The following is an 18,828-nucleotide window of genomic DNA, read 5'->3' as shown; positions in this document are numbered from 1 at the left end:
CCAATGTACTTTTAGGGATAAACCCAAGGTTTGCTGCCAGGTTATATGTGGCAAAGCCTAGCATTTGCTGAACTGAGCCACCCGAAAGGAGCACATGCTGCTCAGCACTTGCCATTTCCCCCTCCACTGCCCCCCAAACTGTGTGCCAAGACTCAGAGAGAGAAAACGATGTAAACATTCACGCTCTGGCCCACTGGAAAAGACTACTTACCCTCATAGCAGCACCAGTTGTCATTTCAGTTGCCCCCACCAGAACCATATGCTGCTGCACTGATTAAGGGAAGCAGGAGGAACCCAGTGGCACAAAAATCACTCAACGGACAAGTGAGGACTTCTGAACTTCTGGGTGCCAGGTCACAACTCTGTAAGGGAGGCCCATGTTCAACAGAGACTTTGGGATTTATGAGAAAGCCTTTCTATGGCTCCACTGCCTCATTTAAGAATGTTTATAAAGAAGCAAGCACTCAGTAAGCAAACATGAGGTGAGAAGGGAGTCAAAAAGTGATAAGAGATAAGGGAAAGGGAAAGGTGCCATCTCTCCACAGGCCATAGACCTCTGGTTCCAACTGTGAAAGGTAAGAAGTGATGATGTTGAGCAACTGCCCTGTGAACAGGGACTAGAGGAGAGCCAAATAAAGACTCCAGAACAGCACAGAACCATCCCTCCTGCAACCCAACCCCATTCAAAAATGATTCCTCACACAAGACACTTTTTAAAAGCAGCTTTGAAAGTTAGTCTTTCAAAGCCAACTCTTAAGACTGCACCCCCACCCCATCCCCTTCTTTTCCCACTCCCCTTTCCAGGTTCCATTTCTGTGATTAGTTTCTATTACAAGTCAATTAAAGAGCCATTTCTATCATTTCAAACTCAAGTTAGCTGCCCTGAGCTCATAGGATAGGACAAGATATAAATCTTGCTGATACTTTGATATCAAAGAGAACACTCTCCAACAGATCCGACAGACATGGGGCAAGAGATAAGTGAGAAAGCTCAAAAAGAAGTTAACTTCAGTCATGTTCCCTTTAAAAATCAGAGGACATGATTTCCCTTTTCATTCCACAGATTCCAATGTATTGCAGAGTTAGTTACAAGCTTAGAAGCTGGGAAACCCACAAAGGGATTTTGCTTTTGACTGAAGTGAAAACAAAAATCTAGAATGGAAACTATGATAAATCATCTAGCTGAAACAGAGCTTTTTATTCATAACATATAAAAGAGATTCATCAGCCACAGAGAACAGGGGAAACAAAGGCAGACCAATTCAAATATTGTGTGGTTTTAAGTCCACAGTATAAGCTGCATTTTAAAACTGGTATTTCATTTATAAATAATAGCTCTTTTAGCAGGGAACACTGAGAGGTATTCAGTTAAATGGTAGGTCCACTTTCAAGAATTTGACACACTCCTAGTTACATAGTCCTCTCTGAAGGAAATACAAAAGCTTTCAAATAGCATCAGTGGAGTTCTTGGACCAGGTTGGCTCTATAGCAGACATGGGCTATCACTCAGGTGGCTTTTTATAAAGAGAATAAAAATCTCCAAGCCAAGGAAAACTGCAAAAATTAGTTGAACATATAATTTAAGTCATCTACCCCAGTATTATCCTTTGACAAGCAGTAACTTCCATGGTCTCAAATTTCTTTCCCAGCAGAAGAAGAGGAGGAGTTTGGATTTGATATCCCGCTTTATCACTACCCAAAGGAGTCTCAAAGCGGCTAACATTCTCCTTTCCCTTCCTCCCACACAACACTCTGTGAGGTGAGTGGGGCTGAGAGACTTCAGAGAAGTGTGACTAGCCCAAGGTCACCCAGCAGCAGCATGTGGAGGAGCGGAGACGCGAACCCGGTTCCCCAGATTACGAGTCTACTGCTCTTAACCACTACACCACACTGGCTCTCACTTGTTACTTGACATCCTTTGAACTTGGAAATGCCAGGGAATAAAACCTATGAACTTCTGCATGCAAACTACATATTCCAGTCCCATGCTGTGCCCCCTCCCACCAAATTCAAATGGTACAATCATCCAATCCCTGTAGGATTTGAATACAGGACCTCTCACACTCTGAATGAGAATTTGAATTTTCTAGTACTCATACATATACACATACACGATTGATTGATTGATTGATTGATTGAATAATTCTGCATTTTGATCTGGACATCCACAATTAAAATGCCCACAGCAGAACCAGAAGTTCCACTCTTTCTGAACCATGATAATACAAAGGAAAACAAAATTATATTCTCATAAGAACTAAAAGGTTTTTGGATTAGATGCAAATTCTGCTTTTAGAAGTTAAAACATAAGGTATGCTTACTCTGTAGCTGAAGGTAAGTTGTCTGACCCTGCAAATCCCATAGGGTCATCCTTAAACTTTTCACTTGGGAGTTGTGGCGGCAAGAAATTCACATCCTTTTTCTTTGGAACCTTGTAATACTTCCACGTGGAATCTGCATCTTCTTCTTCCAAGTTCACTGCTGCACCAACATACATTGTGGGCTCTATAACTTCTGGGAATTGAGCTGGGAAAGTCTGAGACAAGCCCTCTATCCTGTCTTCCATTGTTTTTGAAGGAACTAAAGGATCTGGAGTTGGCATCTGATAGAAATGCTGGCTCTGGGGAGTGGAAGGAGTTTTGGTTGCCCCTTCATCAGCAACATCACACGGGTGAGGACTAAGGGGAGGTGGCTGGGGAGAATTTGCCATTTCAGTGCCGTGCATCTGAGGCGTCTTTGCTACATCATTAGTTCTGAGATTTGAAAACCTCACTTGGTTATCGGACGTGGTAATCACAAGCCTCTGATTGGCCGAGTCCGTCTCCATGGCAATGTCATCAGTGATGGAAACACGATGATGAAATGGGGTCAAAGGACGTTTCTGGGGCTTATCTCCTTTCTCTTGCTTCTCATTTGCCTTGTGCTTTGGAGCTGCTTGCTGTTGCTGGCCCACAGGAGGCACTGGCCCCTGCTGAATTGCAAGTCTTGGCTTGAGACTTTTGTACCTAAAGAGGGGCAGGAGAGAGAATTGGGGTGGGAATCATCTGTATTGTTAACTGCCAGTAGCATGTCACATTTCAGCAACCATTACACAAAAGTGAATTCAGCTAAATATGTTGATATGCAGACATAACACTTGTCCATGATTACTATACTGCTTTGTGGTTTAGCTCAGTGAGTTAAACCTTACCCTTGGAGCTTATGAACATGGAGACACCAACTAGTAGCAGAAAGCATGAAGAGGCGGCAAAACTTCCTTAACCACAGTTTTCTCAGTGCACACATGATGCTTACCCACAGTTAGCGGAAGTCATTGTTTGCAAACCCACTTCCAACTGTGGCTTCCCATCCTGATTTCCATCAGTCCTTAACTGTGGTTTAGGCATTCAGATGCAATGCTTAATAATGGTTAAGCATTATGTTGCCACAGGGGAACACATTCCTCCTACAACTATTGGCAAATGTATGTGCCTTAATGAAGCATTTACAACCAAGTAAAAAGAGAGGACAGAGAAGGAGGCAGGATAACATATCAAGACGCTGCTGCTGTTCCACCTAGACCAGGCATAGGCAAACTTTGCTCTCTTGATCTTTTGGGACTACAATTGCCATCATCCCTGACCACTGGTCCTGTTAGCTAGGGATGATGGGAGTTGTAGTCCCAAAACATCTGGAGGGCCACGTTTGCCTATGCCTGACCTAGACTGTCCCCTGGCCCACCTATTACCAACTGCCCTCAGGGAAAGTACCGAAAGAAGGAAAGACAAGCAGGCAGAGAAAACACCAGATACCTATGCTTGCTCTAGCTGGGCTGGATTTCCTTTCTTTTAAGCATGGCTTTTAATGTATCCATTGCATTTTATCTAAGGACTTGTCATCAAAAAGCAGGCTACAAATCCATTAAACAGTAGTCTTGAACTCTTTTAGACCCAGGACCCACCTTTAATCCAAATCTGCATTTGGAGAACAATTTATTTCTATCTTTTTACCATGTATTTGTATGGTGATTGTGCTGTTGTGCCTCATCCTAGTTCAAAACCCTGTTAGTGGATCCCAGCTCATCAGTTAAAGACCAATGCACTAAATAAAATAAAGTTCCAACGAGCCTATACACCCAGTCTGTTAGCTTACGTATTGACCAACATGTTACGTTACCTTCTTACTGTTTTTTAATTTTTATAAAATGGATCCTGAAAGATTCCTGCATAGTTTTACATACTACAACTAAATGTTCTGCAAACTACCTTGAGCAACTGCAATTTGTCCTCTGTGTGGCTTCAACAAACTCCCAAAATGACATTTTGTCAACTGTCTCATCTTCACATACGCCATTTGATGTAGCAGAATACTTCCTCCTGCATTGCATTTGGGAGACAAATTGAAAATTGATGAAAATTGTAGAGAAAACATGAATCTGTGGTGGATCATATAATTACCGAATCTATACACTTTCCTGGTTCACCTGTGGCTAGAAAGAATCATATTTGGACAAGCTGGATTTTTCTCTCTTTGAAGCTGATGTTGTACCACAAATGACTAACAGGTATGTGTTTTGCCAGGCAGTAAAATACCTTGCAAGTTAGTACTTTTTGTGGACTTACGATGTGTGTGTGTGTGTGTGTGTGTGTGTGTGTGTGTGTGTGTGTGTGTGTGTACACAGATGAAAACTTTCAGGTAAATGCAGATAACATTTAACATATCGATCCAATGTAGTACTGTATTTAAACTGCTACAATTGAGAGGGCCATTTCTATATATTGTTTCAGTTTTTAATGTTGACACTAACTAATTAGGAAAAAGTGTGACTATGAGAGGGACTTCATATCTATAAAATTATGATTCACGTGAAGTTTCCGTCCCTCTCATATAAGTCTCACACAATGTCAACAAATGAGGTTGACTGTCAGCTGGTTCAGGATTTACAAAAAGAAAGAAAAAAGAAGCAGTTTTTCACACTACGCATAACGAACTTAAGAAATTCAGTACCACAAGATGTGTGGCAATACCCACAACTTTGTGCAATATTAGATTAGCACAAAGGGGGTAGTCCTATCAGCAACCGTTAGCCCACGACAGCTAAATGGAGTCTCTCACATTGAAAGGCAATCTGCTTCTGACTTCTAGATAAGGAAGGGCAACCACTACCATAAGACCTTCCTTGTGTGTACCCCAAAGCATCTGGGTGGCCAATGCTGGAAACCAAAATGCTGGTCCAAATTCCAGTGAGGGAATGGCTGAATGCAGCTTAACTGCACCAGCCAGAACTAGGAATCTCAACAGAGAAATGGCTCCTTCCACAGGTCGCCACACCATGTGTGCAGGTTTGCTGCTGCTCCAGATACAAAGAAAACAGCCTTCATTACAGGCCATTATCTTCCTCCCTCCTTCTCCCAAGAGCCTGCCAGTTCTCATTAAATAGTGATTTATCTGCCCACTAAATACACCCTGTTATCTGCTTGGTATTTGATGTGGACTTTTGTATACTGTTTTGTCTTTGCTTGTTGCTCAAGCTTTAATAAAAATAGCTTTAAAGAATAAAATAAAATAAAAACCTAAATACACCACCTGTTCTAGCTTTCCTATTGCTCCCACTTGCTGCCTAGTCTTCCCAATCTAACTCCCAAGCTAGGACACAGAGTCCAATTCCAGCAGACTAATCTGGCAGCATGGAGGGAAAAAAGCAAGGAAGTATTCTTTCTTAGTGCCTTGATCAAATATTATTCCTAAAAATGCTGGAATAAATTAATTTATCCAGAGTGTGCCTGCTATTTGGAGAAGGAAATTGAGGAGATAGGCTGGGCAAAGATAGATTCAGGGTAAAAGATTAGTTGCCTGGACAGGGAGTTTCCAAACATGTTGCTGCCCAGGGCTAAGTAGTTTCTTACTAGTGAGTAGCAATTTGACACACTTTCTTCCAGGATAGAAGGGTAAAGGAAGTGTAGGTTAGGGAACATACATTAGTTCCTCTGGGATGGGAGGTGGCACTTTCTTGGGTCATAGCCAAGGGAGAGATGGGAAGGGAGAGAAAGCTGGCCAATACAGCAATCAATAAAAGTGTTTTACACATCCCCATCCATCTCCTTTACATGCCTCTGATGTCTTCAGACTTGGGTGAGCAACAAATTAAAAACACTAAAATGTACCAAGCAATTAAGGAACATGTGCAGCTTTGGTTGAACTCATTTGAAAGCAACTGTGTTCCACACTTAAGTACAGATTTTACAATTGTCTCCATATCACACATGCACACAAAAACCTCATACATACTTGGTCAGCGCTCTGTTCATATTGCATTCTTGCCAGACTCTGTCAACCACTTGATTGGCCAGCTTCCGAGGGATTTTGCCCCCATGGTGACTAATGCTTTCGGAGCTGAATATGTCAGAAATAGTAGGGAGCTTCACCCACTTCTGGGCTGAACGAGTATCAACTGAAGAGAAAGACAGAAGGCAACACAAGTTAACTAGACTGTAAGACTTTATCCATCCTATCTGCTTAAACAACACCCCCCCCAAAAAAAACCCAGTTTTTCTTGCAGGGACAAAAAATCAGAGCACAAAATCAGAGGCAGCCACAGCATCTGTAGGCACCAAATAGTTAAAACAACAACATTGTCTTCCTTTGAATTACTACTCTGGGACATAACGGATAAAAAGGCACTCAAAGTGTCACACTGAATTAGGCTTTGTCTGTTTCTCATATACCAATTACAGAGCATTACACAAATTACGGTCAAGTTATTTGTTTGTTTGTATACCACTATTGCATTCATCCCCTTCATGGATCACTGCCTTGTCATGGCAAAGGGGCTTGAATAACTCCAAGAAGCTATGAGCTATGCTGTGCAGGGCCACCCAAGATGGACAGGTCATAGCCGAGAGTTTAGACTAAATGTGATCCACCTGTAGTAGGAACTGGCAAACCACTCCAGTATTTTGACAAGAAAACTCCATGGGCATAAAAAAGGAGAAGCTTTGAGAAGAAAGTGAGAGAAGAAAGTTGAGAAGAAAGTGAGGCATGCTCTGGTTCATGGGGTCACGAAGAGTCGAACACGACTAAGACAACAACAACAGTAACTAACAACAACAGTTTCATCCATCTCTCTCTCTTTCTCAGCGTTTTATGGCAATGAAAACATAAAATCATGCAATATAGTTAAAACTAGAAAAAAAATACTTAAGATACTGAACAAACACAGGTTTCAAAGTATGAAACCAAAGTGAAAAGCAGTGCTATTACAAGGATCGTGGCAATGGTGGTGTTCATGGAACTTTCTGGATCTTGAGAAGTTGTAGAATTTGGTTAATGAGCAATGTTTAAAAAAAGATGTTAGCCCTTGTGGTTGTGAGGGGATACCAAGTGTGTGCAATTGCCTTTACAGGGCTCTAGCATACAAAGAAAAGTTGCTGGATCCTACATCACTGACTATTCCCCCCCCTCCAATACTGTTTCTCCCCTCATTAAATCCTTGCTTAGTATTTACTCACCAAGCCTGGAAGAAAACACTACCAACCAAGTGATAGCTGAGGTTACTCCCTATTGTGGGAACATGGAACAACACAGTTATGAAAGGACAAAAGTAAGAGACGGTAACTTGGTTCTATCCAGTTTTGAAGCATGCACACCCACCGTGGATGGTCAAACCTACAGATACTTGTGCTCAGAAGTCTGTAGTTTTTATCATGACAGATTGCATGGAGTGCAATCTCATCTATCTCTCCTGCACATTCCTGCTTCTACTCTCCAATTTACCATGTAAAACCTCATCAAAGCACTAGGGACTGAGATGGACAGCAGCATGCACTCAGAAAGTATACTTTGGAATTCATTGTCTAAGGCAGAGGTAGGCAACCTAAGGCCTGGGGGCCGGATATGGCCCAATCGCCTTCTAAATCTGGCCTGTGGACAGTCCGGGAATCAGCATGTTTTAACATGAGTAGAATGTGTCCTTTTATTTAAAATGCACCTCTGGGTTATTTGCGTGGCACAGGAATTCATTCTCCCCCCCCAAAAAAAATATAGTCTGGCCCCCCACATGGTCTGAGGGATGGTGGACCGGCCCACGGCTGAAAAAGGTTGCTGACCCCTGGTCTAAGGGTTTGAAAGCACATGAGGCCACCACCTTGCTCAAGATGAGCAGACCTGGGTCTGGTCAGTGCCTTGGGAATCACATCAACTCCCCCTTTGGTTCCATGATAGAAGAAAGGCAGGATATAAATGTCAAAAAAAATATCATGGCATTAACCATTACTTTATGTCAGGGGTCAGCAATTTTTTTCAGCAGGGGGCCGCTCCACTGTCCCTCAGACCTTGTGGGGGGCCGGACTATATTTTGAAGGGGGGGAAATGAATGAATTCTTATGCCCCACAAATAACCCATTCATTTTAAATGAAAGCACACATTCTACTCATGTAAAAGCACACTGATTCCCAGACCATCTGTGGGCCAGATTTAGAAGGCGATTGGGCTGGATCCGGCCCCCGGGCCTTAGCTTGCCTACCCATGCTTTATGTCATGCTGATGAGAGGCCATTTGGGCAGGGAGAACATGTCAAAAGAGTACCTCCGCTTTGTAGATTTTAAGTATGACAAAGCTGATGGATGGGTTACAGGTAGGTAGCCATGTTGGTCTGATGTAGTCGAAACAAACAAACAAACAAAATTCCTTCCAGTAGCACCTTAGAGACCAACTAAGTTTGTCATAGGTATGAGCTTTCGTGTGCATGCACACTTCTTCAGATACCATATGATGGATGGGGAAGGAGTTTTACTATACCTGTTTGAACCTCTTCTGGGGACGTAGGTGGAGTCAGAGTGACCGAGGACATGGCGGGATCTCTTGTGGAAGCAGGCACTTGATGGACACCCAAGCAGTTGCTTGACCCAGCAGTGCTAGGAACAGGAATGTCTGTCTGAGGAACTAAAACAAAGCATGCTGGGTAGACCATCCGTACACCAGCTAAAAATAAATAAACAGAAAAAGTTTATTACACAGTCCAACCCAGGCACAAAGTATATCACTATCCAGTGTAACACAAACTGCTTTTTAAGCCTTGCTTGAAACAAACAAACAAACAAAAAATCTGACAGGCAGAATATTTGAATTCTCCACCCTCATTTTATCCTCACATGTGAGAGAGGTTGGGTTGAACGGCCACAATTGGATCAGCCTCAACTAATGAGTTTCCCGGCAGAGAAAAGGTCTTCCCACTACACAAGTGGTTTACATTATGACTGATCCTCTCATCAAGGAAACCCAGAAGTAGCTTCTCTGAAAGGCAGCTGCAGGAGAGAGTCTGGAGTATATTCTTGGTTCATGCAGAGCGAAAGAAGGGCCAAACAAGCCTGGAGAGTGAACTAACTGCACTTGGAACATGACCCAGAATTTTTGGAAATGTGCAGTTTTTTATATCACATATGGGGGCTCCTTAGCAAAGTTTGAAAGCCACCACACTCCACTACACTAAGCAGTATCAATTTCAGCAACTGCTTATTAATAATAACATATGATGCAGTAAGTAACTGTTTACAAGAGGGTCAACATTCCTTAAGGGGCAAATCTGTCAGGGAGTGTTAGCAGTGGATGTGGCCAGAGCCAAGAATGGGAAGGAACATCCCATTTTCTCCCCCTGCCCCCACCTCTGCAACTACCTTCATTTTCTGCCACCTCCTTGTCTCCCTCCTCACCCCAAAGGCTTCAACAGGCAGACTTGGGAGTAGGGGTGGAAGGAGAGGGGAGAACAGATTGCTCTTGGCCAGTATCTGAACCAAGAGCCTGCTTTTGAAATTAGGTTGAGAGCCTCATGAAAATTAGGTTGGGGGGGCAAGTGACCCACCCCTGGTTTACAAGAAGCTGCAGGAAAACTGTTTAATAATATAACCTGAAAATTGCCAACATCCCCCCTTTCACAGACATCCCAATGAATGACTCAGAAAATTACTAGCATCTCCACTAAGCCCTGTAACACATGGCTTACGGTTCTCTTCAACTATGAAATCTGAAACTATTTCCGCTGTTGCATATAAATCCTTGATGGCCCCAATCATTTTGCCCATGCCTCAATTATTCTTCTGCCCAGTGCTGGGCTAAAAGCATGTTACTTGTCAGTGATGCAATATAATTTATCTACCTTTTCTTTTTCTCCACTAAAAGCAGTAAGACTCCTTGTCATCTTCCTCATAAATCCTACTCTAGTTTGGCTTATAATAGTGCCACTCTTCTCAGTGAAAATGCTTTAAATTTCAATCCATCCTACCGCCATTCTTCTTTTTTTAAAAAGTTAAATAACGACATACGCTTCATTGTGACTTATAATTCCTCTGACACTCTTAAAGCAAATCAAATTCTCAATTGTTTTCACTCTAGGTGGGTAGTTTTGTAAATTTTGGTAACTAACCTTAATGCTAAAAGAAGCACAATTTCTTATGACTGCTTACATTTCCCTTTCCTTCTTCTAAGAACCTCAAGATAGTATACAGTGGTGCCTCGCTAGACGAATGCCCTGTAAGACGAATTTTTCACTTAATGGAGAGGTTTTTCGAGCAGAGGTTGCCTCGCTAGACGAATTCGTTTTGTGAAAAAAATTGTCTAGGGAATCGCGGTTTTGTCTAGTGAATCTAGCGAGGCACTACTGTACATGGTTCTCATCCATCATTTTATCCTTGTAATGTCATTGTGGTTTATCAGGCCAAGAGATATAGTGACCAGCACATTGGGTGACTGCTATGCAAGAGGACTTGGGTAGCCAATGTATTATAGCCTTATAGGTCTCCCAACTCCCACCAGCCCCATGGCCAATGGTCAGAGATTATAGAAACTTTGGCGGGCACCAAATATATAGGGGTGTGGGTGTATGAATGACACACCTACCTTCCTCTAAGCCTTCCTTCTCCTTTGCATTACCAACCACAAACTGTTTCCTTTGTTTTAAAATGTTCCATGATCAGATCTGTTTGACATCTTGTGCCCCCACTACATTCCATGCTCCTGGTGTTTGTTGTTTTTACACTTTCTTTCCCTCCATTTGCTCTAGTTTACCTTGGCAGCCCTGTTTAGGGAGGCTTTTAATGTTTAATAAATTATTGTTTTTTATTTTTCTGTTGGAAGCCACCCAGAGTGGCTGGGGAAACCCAGCCAGATGGGTGGGGTATAAATAATAATAATAATAATATATTATTATTATTATTATTATTATTATTATTATTTACTATGTAATAACTTGCTCATAGTTTTAGTGTTCAGTTTTTCAGCAAAGCTTTTGAATCCTTTTAACCTCACGATTATCTCAAACAAACTATACTAGTTCCCATTTGAAGAAAAACTAGTGGGATACCAGAACTATGACAATTATTTATTAGACATTACTGTTGTGCTAGCTCTTGCTTAGAAGGAAGAAACAGAAGTCACCAATTTTAACTTTAGCAGCAATACCTTTTTTAAAACAGGCAATTAACAGCTCCTAAATTGGTGCTCTTCTGTCCCATTCCTGATAAGGATAGCTCAACAGCAATATTTTTACTAACACTGCAACACTTATAGAATCATTTAGTTGATTTAAAGACATAGTCTGATTAAAATAATGTTTTTTTAAACAAGGCAACAGCCCAAATTATTTACATTTCCAACCCCAAGTGTCTGTTCCAATTTACACAAAGGTGACCAATAAGAATTTTTTTGGGAGGGAAATTGTTACTACTAAATCCACACTACATATGAACTAAGTAAGTTTTCGCAAGTGAAGACCATCTTGACTGTCTGGTGACATGTCATTTCATCAGAGAGTGGAGAGCTGCATTAGGCACTTGAAAAATAGTAATTAAATAAAATTTCAGTTGTTGGAGGCAGGTGGGGAACTTGTGGCCCTCCAGGTGTTGCTGGACTAGACTACTCATCACCAATGGCCATGCTGGCTGAGGCTGATGGGAGCTGGGAATCCAACGTACCTGGAGGGCTACAGTCCCTCCCACCACTGGTTCAGGGATTTAAAAAGCTTTCGTACCAACAAGGACTTCCACAGCAGCGAGAGAGTCATCCTCCCAATCCATTTCTTCTTGCTTTTCCTCCAATCCCTCCTTCAGGTTGGATGTGATAGGATAGAACTGTTTCCATTCCCCAATCAGTTTTTTCGTAGCTGAATCAGACAACTTGAACGACTGTCCAGTGAGTGTACCATTTAATCCAAAGGGACTTAGAATAACTACAAATACAAAGAACAAGGACATTCGTCATTCACCAGCCCCACCCCAAAAAGATCTGCAATGTATACCCAAAGGCTGTTGGTGTGTCAATGGGCTAAGCTTCCATGTGCAGTAAATTTGCAATGGAAGTTAAATCTTTTCAAGGATTCCACTACAAAATCTATTTTGTTGTATGGCTTGCTAAAGGCTGGATACCATCACTGCCCCCATGAAGGGCTGCAAGTCTCTTATTTGAGATCAGTTCCAGTGGCTAAAGTTAAGCAGCTATTAGAGGCTTTAGGGTGAACATTCCAGTTCAGAATATTTACAAGAATCATTACAAAAGCCTGCAAGGCAGGGCAGAATAAAAAATAGCCAATGTAATTAGTCAATAGCATGGGATGCCATGGATAGCTCCAATCCACCCTCGCTGATTTAATCCAAGGGCAATTCAAGGACACATTCCAGTCAGGCAAAAACACTCAAAAAGGCTATGAAGCAGGACTAGTAGGGGTGTGGCCTTGAGCAAATTCCAGGGGCCAGATTCACCCACACACCTGGGTCTGAGGTTCCACGGCAATTTTCTATGCTCATATGCTCATTTTTCTTTGGGACTCTCCAACTAAGGCTAAAAGCTGGATATTGCTTAGTATTACGGGAAGTTCCACTATCTTTCCTTTTTATTTTTTCTAAAAATGTTTACATAACACTATTAATAGAGAATATCAGAATAGTTTACAACAATTATATATAGAGTGTGTGTGTGTGTGTGTGTGTGTGTGAGAGAGAGAGAGAGAGAGAGAGAGAGAGAGAGAGAGAGAGAGAGAGAGAGAGAGAGAGAGAGAGAGTTAAAACCAGAAATCGGCTAACTTTTATGGAAAGGTGTAGTCTCATTTGCCTGCATAGGACAGAAAGAATGCAAGTTTTCAGCAGGTGTTTAAAAGTTCGAACAGAAGGTTCCTGCTCAATCCCCATTGGCAGAGTATTCCATAATACTGGACTGATAACACTAAAGGCTTGGTTTTTTTATGACTTAGGAGGCTATCCAGGCATATTACAAGAAAAGAGTGGACAAAAATCTTGTGCTTTTTTGCTCCCTTCCTCCATCTCCTGCACACAGTTTAAGGCTTTCCATCTTGGTTTGAAGTAAGTGTAAACCACAGTTTCCTGGGAAACAAAGAATGTCAATCATCTTCAGACTACAGCTTGAAATCACAATTTGTGAACAAACCAGTTTGCACAAATCATTTTTCAAGGTTCAGAAAGAATGGCAAGGGAGTAGGAGGCTTCTAATCTCAACACATAGTTCAGCATTCTGAATAGCCTCTTAACTCTGACAAAGTTTGAAATCTCCACTTAAAAGCACTGTTTTAAATCTCAGAAACAAAATTCTGTGCTTTAATTAACAGGGTAGACTGTGCTCTACTGTGCTGCACAGCAGCAAGGAGCAATCCTCACCTGACGATCTCAGGACAAGGACTTAATGTCCCTCATTAAAATTTATGTGTACTGAAACAGGGTGAGTTATGTAAGAATCAGTGTACCATAACAGCAGATAGAAATTCATCCAAACATCTGACATAGAAATGCATTGTAAGAGATCAGCAGTAGGGAACAATTTTCTCTAATACAGGAGAGGTGAACGGATTTTTTTTTTTAAAGAAACACCAGTCACATCTACTGAAACCTAGATTGCGAGCTGCTACCTACAGGTTAGGCTGCAATTATTTTATTTTATTTTTTAATAACAGGGAAAACCTGGTAACAGGAGAAGGATGATCTCTAAAAACATCATAAACTGGTCTATGTTAGGAAAGTTACCCTTCAACAGTTGGCAGCAGCCGACAGACAGCTGAAAAACTGCTGAACATGAGTGTTTTTTAAAACTTGCATGTAGAGGAACCAGTCAAAAAAATAAGTTCAGGGTCATTCCAGGAATAAAACATATGAGATCCATTTACTGCCATCAAGAAGTTTTGGGTTTTAGTGCAACATATAGGCATCAGCACTCAAGAATCATGACACATCCTTAACAAGAATAGCTTATTAGGTTGCATTACAGGAAGCTCCAGCGCCATTTCACACATTGCTAAGAGGCAAACACAGGCAAGACTATCAGGTGTACATCCCAAAAGCTATAGCCAATCAGTGTTTATTGGCAAGAGTACCTGTACAATACATATTTGCTGCAACTGACATTAATGTACTATGTGAAATGACACATGGATTAAAAACCACATTTTGCCTATTGTTTACAGCAGCCTCCCCCAACCTCATGCCTTCCTAATGTTCTGGACTACAACTCTCATCCTCTCAGATATGTGGCTATGCTGGTTGGAACTGATGGGAGTTGGAATCTAAAACATCTAGAGGGGACCAGGTTAGGGGATACTGAATTGAAGATTCTCATCTTTTGTTGCAAGTTCAAAATGGATCTTTCAAGATAACTATTCCTGACAAAGCTGAATGTTCAGAATAACTAATAAAAAAGAAAACTAAATTTGATGAGAGAATCTGCAAACTTATTAAGACATTTTCATCAGTCTTGTGATTAACCTCTACTTCCTCTTGCTACAAAGCCTTCATTTGTATTACAGAAAACAGTCTGTCCAAAAAGGACACAATCAATCTCTGCAGTCAACCAAAGAAACCTACCTTGAAAAGGGCTGTTAGACTGTTGGGCCAGGGTAAGATGTTCTTCACTAACAAAGTACACAGGTTGGTGCTGGTTGATTTCCACGCTGGTACAAACATTGCTGTCCCCATGCAAGAAGAAGGTGAAGGAGCAGGACAAATGTTCGCTAAGAAAGAAGCAGAAGGAAATCAAGGTGATTAGTCCAAGCAGGCATCCCAAGAATATAAAAAACACAATATTTCTTTATGAACTGCCTAAGTAAGTTCTCTGTGCAGCTTACAGTAAGTAAGAAAAAGACATAAAACTTAACACATAAATACAATATACAAAGAAGCCCTCATTCACATCACTGAATTTAAAATAAAGATATAAAAATTTAGAGGCCCTTCAAAAGATTATTTGGATGTAGAAAAGAAAGGAAACTGTTTTTGGCGGGGGAATACATTCCCAACTCAAAATGGGAACTATCTTTATTTTTGTCCTGCCCCAAGCAAGTGGACAGGAATCCCTTAGTCAAACCAGTATCACCGGCATTCCACTCGATACAAATCAAGTGATGAGCAAGATCACACCTTTTGATACAGACCAGAGATAAAGAACCTATTGTTCTCCAGCTATGGTTGGCCTACAACTCCCATCATCCCTAGCCACTGGCCACACCAGTTGGGGTTGCTGGAGTCCAACAACATCTGGAGGATCATAGGTTCCCCATCCCTGATGTAGACATTCCCATCCTCTACAGCACAGAGCAGAAACTGGAGGCCCCAGGACCAAATCAAGCCCTCTTAATACCAGTCCCACTTCCCAGTTTAAAAAATCACAGACAAGAGGAATGTGTGGAGAAGCAGTTTATCAGTGGTTACAGCAAACCGGACTTTGCTGGGTCTGTTTTAGAGGCAGCAGCTTAGCACAGTTAGTTACTGACTGAGGCTATGGAACACACTTGTTCATGCAGCATGATACATTATCACCACAAGCTAGCACAGAAAGGACTAAGTGCAGCTGGTATCTTGTGTCCTTAGCCAATAGACTTTCCAGAAACATTTGAGATAAATTTCTTTCAAGATTTAAAAAGGTCCACAGTTCCCATTTGTAAAAGAGATTTAGTTGTTTAAGGCCACCAATTGTGTCTTTAGTCTTAAAAAAATTCAGAGCTAACAAGAAAATTAGTGCAGCAGCACCTCAGAAAGCAGAAGAAAATAAACTACAACACTTTGGGGAAAGGTATATTTAACCAGGCTGTTTAAAATTAATCTATTTGTTTACACTCCATTATCTTCAATGACTAATGAGCATTTCAGAAAACAAAAGGTCTTGACTAAGGATTCAGACACTCTTCTCTTCAATTAAGTTGTAAGAGACTTAATGCATATGCTCCAAGGCATCCTTGGCAATCTTCAAACAAAAACCTGCAAAGTAACTCATTCTTAGCTGTCCTTAAGTAAACAAAAGCCTGGAAAATTCAGCGCATGCACCAGGAACTTCAAATCCACTTGTACAGCTGTTGCTGCCACCGCCACACATACACTTGCAGAGTTGACTGAAAGGAACAATTTAATGAAGAAAGATTGTGTTGGTACTGCCTGCATGATAAATGGAGTTAACATGGGAAACCTTGATGTACCAGGGGCAAAAAGGTTTAACTATCTTCTCAAGACCATTTCACATATTACAAAGATGCTGGTTACCAAGCATACTCTCTACCAAGGGGCAGCAGACATTCACAACTACAGAGCAAGTACACAGTTCGTTTTCGATGCTTCACACTTTATATGCCTGGGGGAAGCTTCATACATTATGTTTTTGAAGTAAATTAAAATAGTCATCAATAATAACAAATCATATTCAGTAGGCCCCTAAAAACATAACCAAACTGGAGGAAGCCCCTATCTTCTGTGGACATATATATAGTAGAAACTTAATTGATGTTCTTTAAATATGCTGAGACTTCTTCATTAGACCTCCTCACCCTACCTCTGGCCTTGTACAAGTAACATTCCCAGGGGAGCAGGAATGATTATAATATCAGTATAATGATTATTATATCAATTTAATGGTGAAATTCTATATATGCTTACCTAGAAGACAGCAACACTGAATTCAATGGGGAAGGACTACAGCACAATGACAGAGCACATGCTTTGGATGTAGAAGGTCCCGGGTTCAATCCAGTTAAAAAGGACCAGATAGTAGATGAGGGGGAAAAGAAAGACTCATCTTTAGCTAAGACCCTGGAGAGCTGCTCCCAGACAGAGTATGCATTACTGGGCTAAATGGGCCAATGGTCTGATCTGGTACAAAACAGCTCCCTGTGCTTCTATGTAACAGAACATTTACTCTCAAGTTTGCATGCATAGGACTGCAGCTCGTTACATACATGTGCTTGTGGTATCAGTTCCCTATCTATAAAATGGCAACAGGGACTTCTCTACAGAGGTAAATGAGAAGCATCAGAAAGTGAGGATCATAAATCACTGTGTACACCAAGTGTGTTGATGAGAAAGTCAAAACAAAAGGGCTTTGTTCTCAAATCTGAAATGTAATGCCCTGGAAATAGAAATGTTTATACAAGAACTAGGGGAAATGTTGTTGTTTTTTAAGTGGAATTAAAAACATCCTGAATGGAGGGGAGGGGGAATCACCAGCCAAAGTCTTAAACACTTACAATTGTACCTCGGGTTACGAACACTTCGGGTGTACTACTTTTAAAAAGTAACACTATTTTTGTTCCAGATCTTTACTCATTTTCACAGAAGTGAAGAAGAAATACAGAAAAAAAGAGTTTTGTGTGAGTGCTACGACCATAACTCAGTCTCCTCATTTACCTATGTCAAGGGGTCTCCTAACAAGTGATGAAACTACACATATATACACAGAGAGACAGAGAAAACACTACGGTAATTTCTTTCTCTCACACACATCCTTCTTGCTTGGTTGCAGGGCAGAGGGATCACAAGTACCAGTACTACAAAGGAAGGATTTTGGTGATCTACAATTAGCATTCAGAGATCTAAAAATAGAGAGATAAAAAATGGCATTTCCACACCCTCTCAATGAAGCATCTCAGTACATGGTATAAATCCTATATTTATAGAATTAACACACACAAAATAGACAGCTCAGACCCTGGAGCTATTGCTCCATCCAATGACAGCTTGAATCGGAAACCTTGATTTCTCCTCTCTCTCACCTAGCAAAAACAGGAGAAGATGGCATATTTAATTAGCAAATTAAGCTTAGTAGGCTAAGATTCAACAGCACCTATTTCCTTGCAATTGCAGCAAGTAATGTACCTAATTTGTGTTTGCATTGCAATGATGCCTATTTGACCGAATTTTTAAAAGCCATGCTACCGTAGTTCCCACACACACACTGGGCAAGCGGTTTCACATCTATCATGGAAAGAGGTATCACCTGAAACCCCACCTCTAAATCAAAGACATCAGAAAATGTGTGTTCAAATCACCAGTCAAACATAAAATCTACTGTTTTATGTTTAGCGTTGGGTACTTTCCTTCTGTGCCATTCACATGCTACAGCTCTCAACTGTAATGTCAATAATGGTTTATCATTATTCCTTATAGTATTAAACTCGGGGGGGGGAGGGATACCCCAAACACTGACAAAAGCAGAGAAATCACTGCATAGTCAAGATGTCGTCCTTACGTCAGGGGCAGTCTGTGCTGGATCTTCCAGCACTAGCTCAGAACACTTCCAGCACTCATTTTCAGCTGGGCGTGTGCCAGTTCTTATGCAGCTGCATCAAACAACTTTCACAGTTTAGCTCAGACAACTGAAAATAAAAACTGAAAATAAAAACTGAGCAGACACCACTAATCCCCTTCAGGGTAAAAAAAGAAATAAAAGCAAACAAACAAGCAAAAACCCCAGCAAACCTGGCAAGATCCAAAGTCACAATTCAAATTATGAGCTGCTGCATTCAAATAATTAGGGAGGTTACCTAGCTCTTTTAAGAAAGCTGCAAATCTAAGAGGCAGGTGCTACCTCGGTAAGGC

General features: G+C 41.2%; 1 protein-coding gene across 1 annotated transcript in view; it reads right to left on the bottom strand.

The window, feature by feature from the left end:
• Positions 1 to 18,828, bottom strand: part of MED13 (mediator complex subunit 13) — a 104,754-nt gene that overhangs the window by 32,348 nt on the left and 53,578 nt on the right. The window contains exons 4-9 of the mRNA XM_035139697.2: positions 14,833 to 14,978; positions 12,000 to 12,197; positions 8,777 to 8,959; positions 6,268 to 6,430; positions 4,245 to 4,355; positions 2,322 to 3,005 (exon numbers count right to left, since the gene is read on the bottom strand). Coding sequence (XP_034995588.1) covers positions 2,322 to 3,005; positions 4,245 to 4,355; positions 6,268 to 6,430; positions 8,777 to 8,959; positions 12,000 to 12,197; positions 14,833 to 14,978 — 1,485 coding nt within the window. The remainder of the gene's footprint in view (positions 1 to 2,321; positions 3,006 to 4,244; positions 4,356 to 6,267; positions 6,431 to 8,776; positions 8,960 to 11,999; positions 12,198 to 14,832; positions 14,979 to 18,828) is intronic.

The sequence above is a fragment of the Zootoca vivipara genome, chromosome 15 (assembly GCF_963506605.1).
Source record: "Zootoca vivipara chromosome 15, rZooViv1.1, whole genome shotgun sequence".
NCBI lineage: Eukaryota > Metazoa > Chordata > Lepidosauria > Squamata > Lacertidae > Zootoca > Zootoca vivipara.
This window is presented reverse-complemented; position numbering and strand designations above follow the sequence as displayed.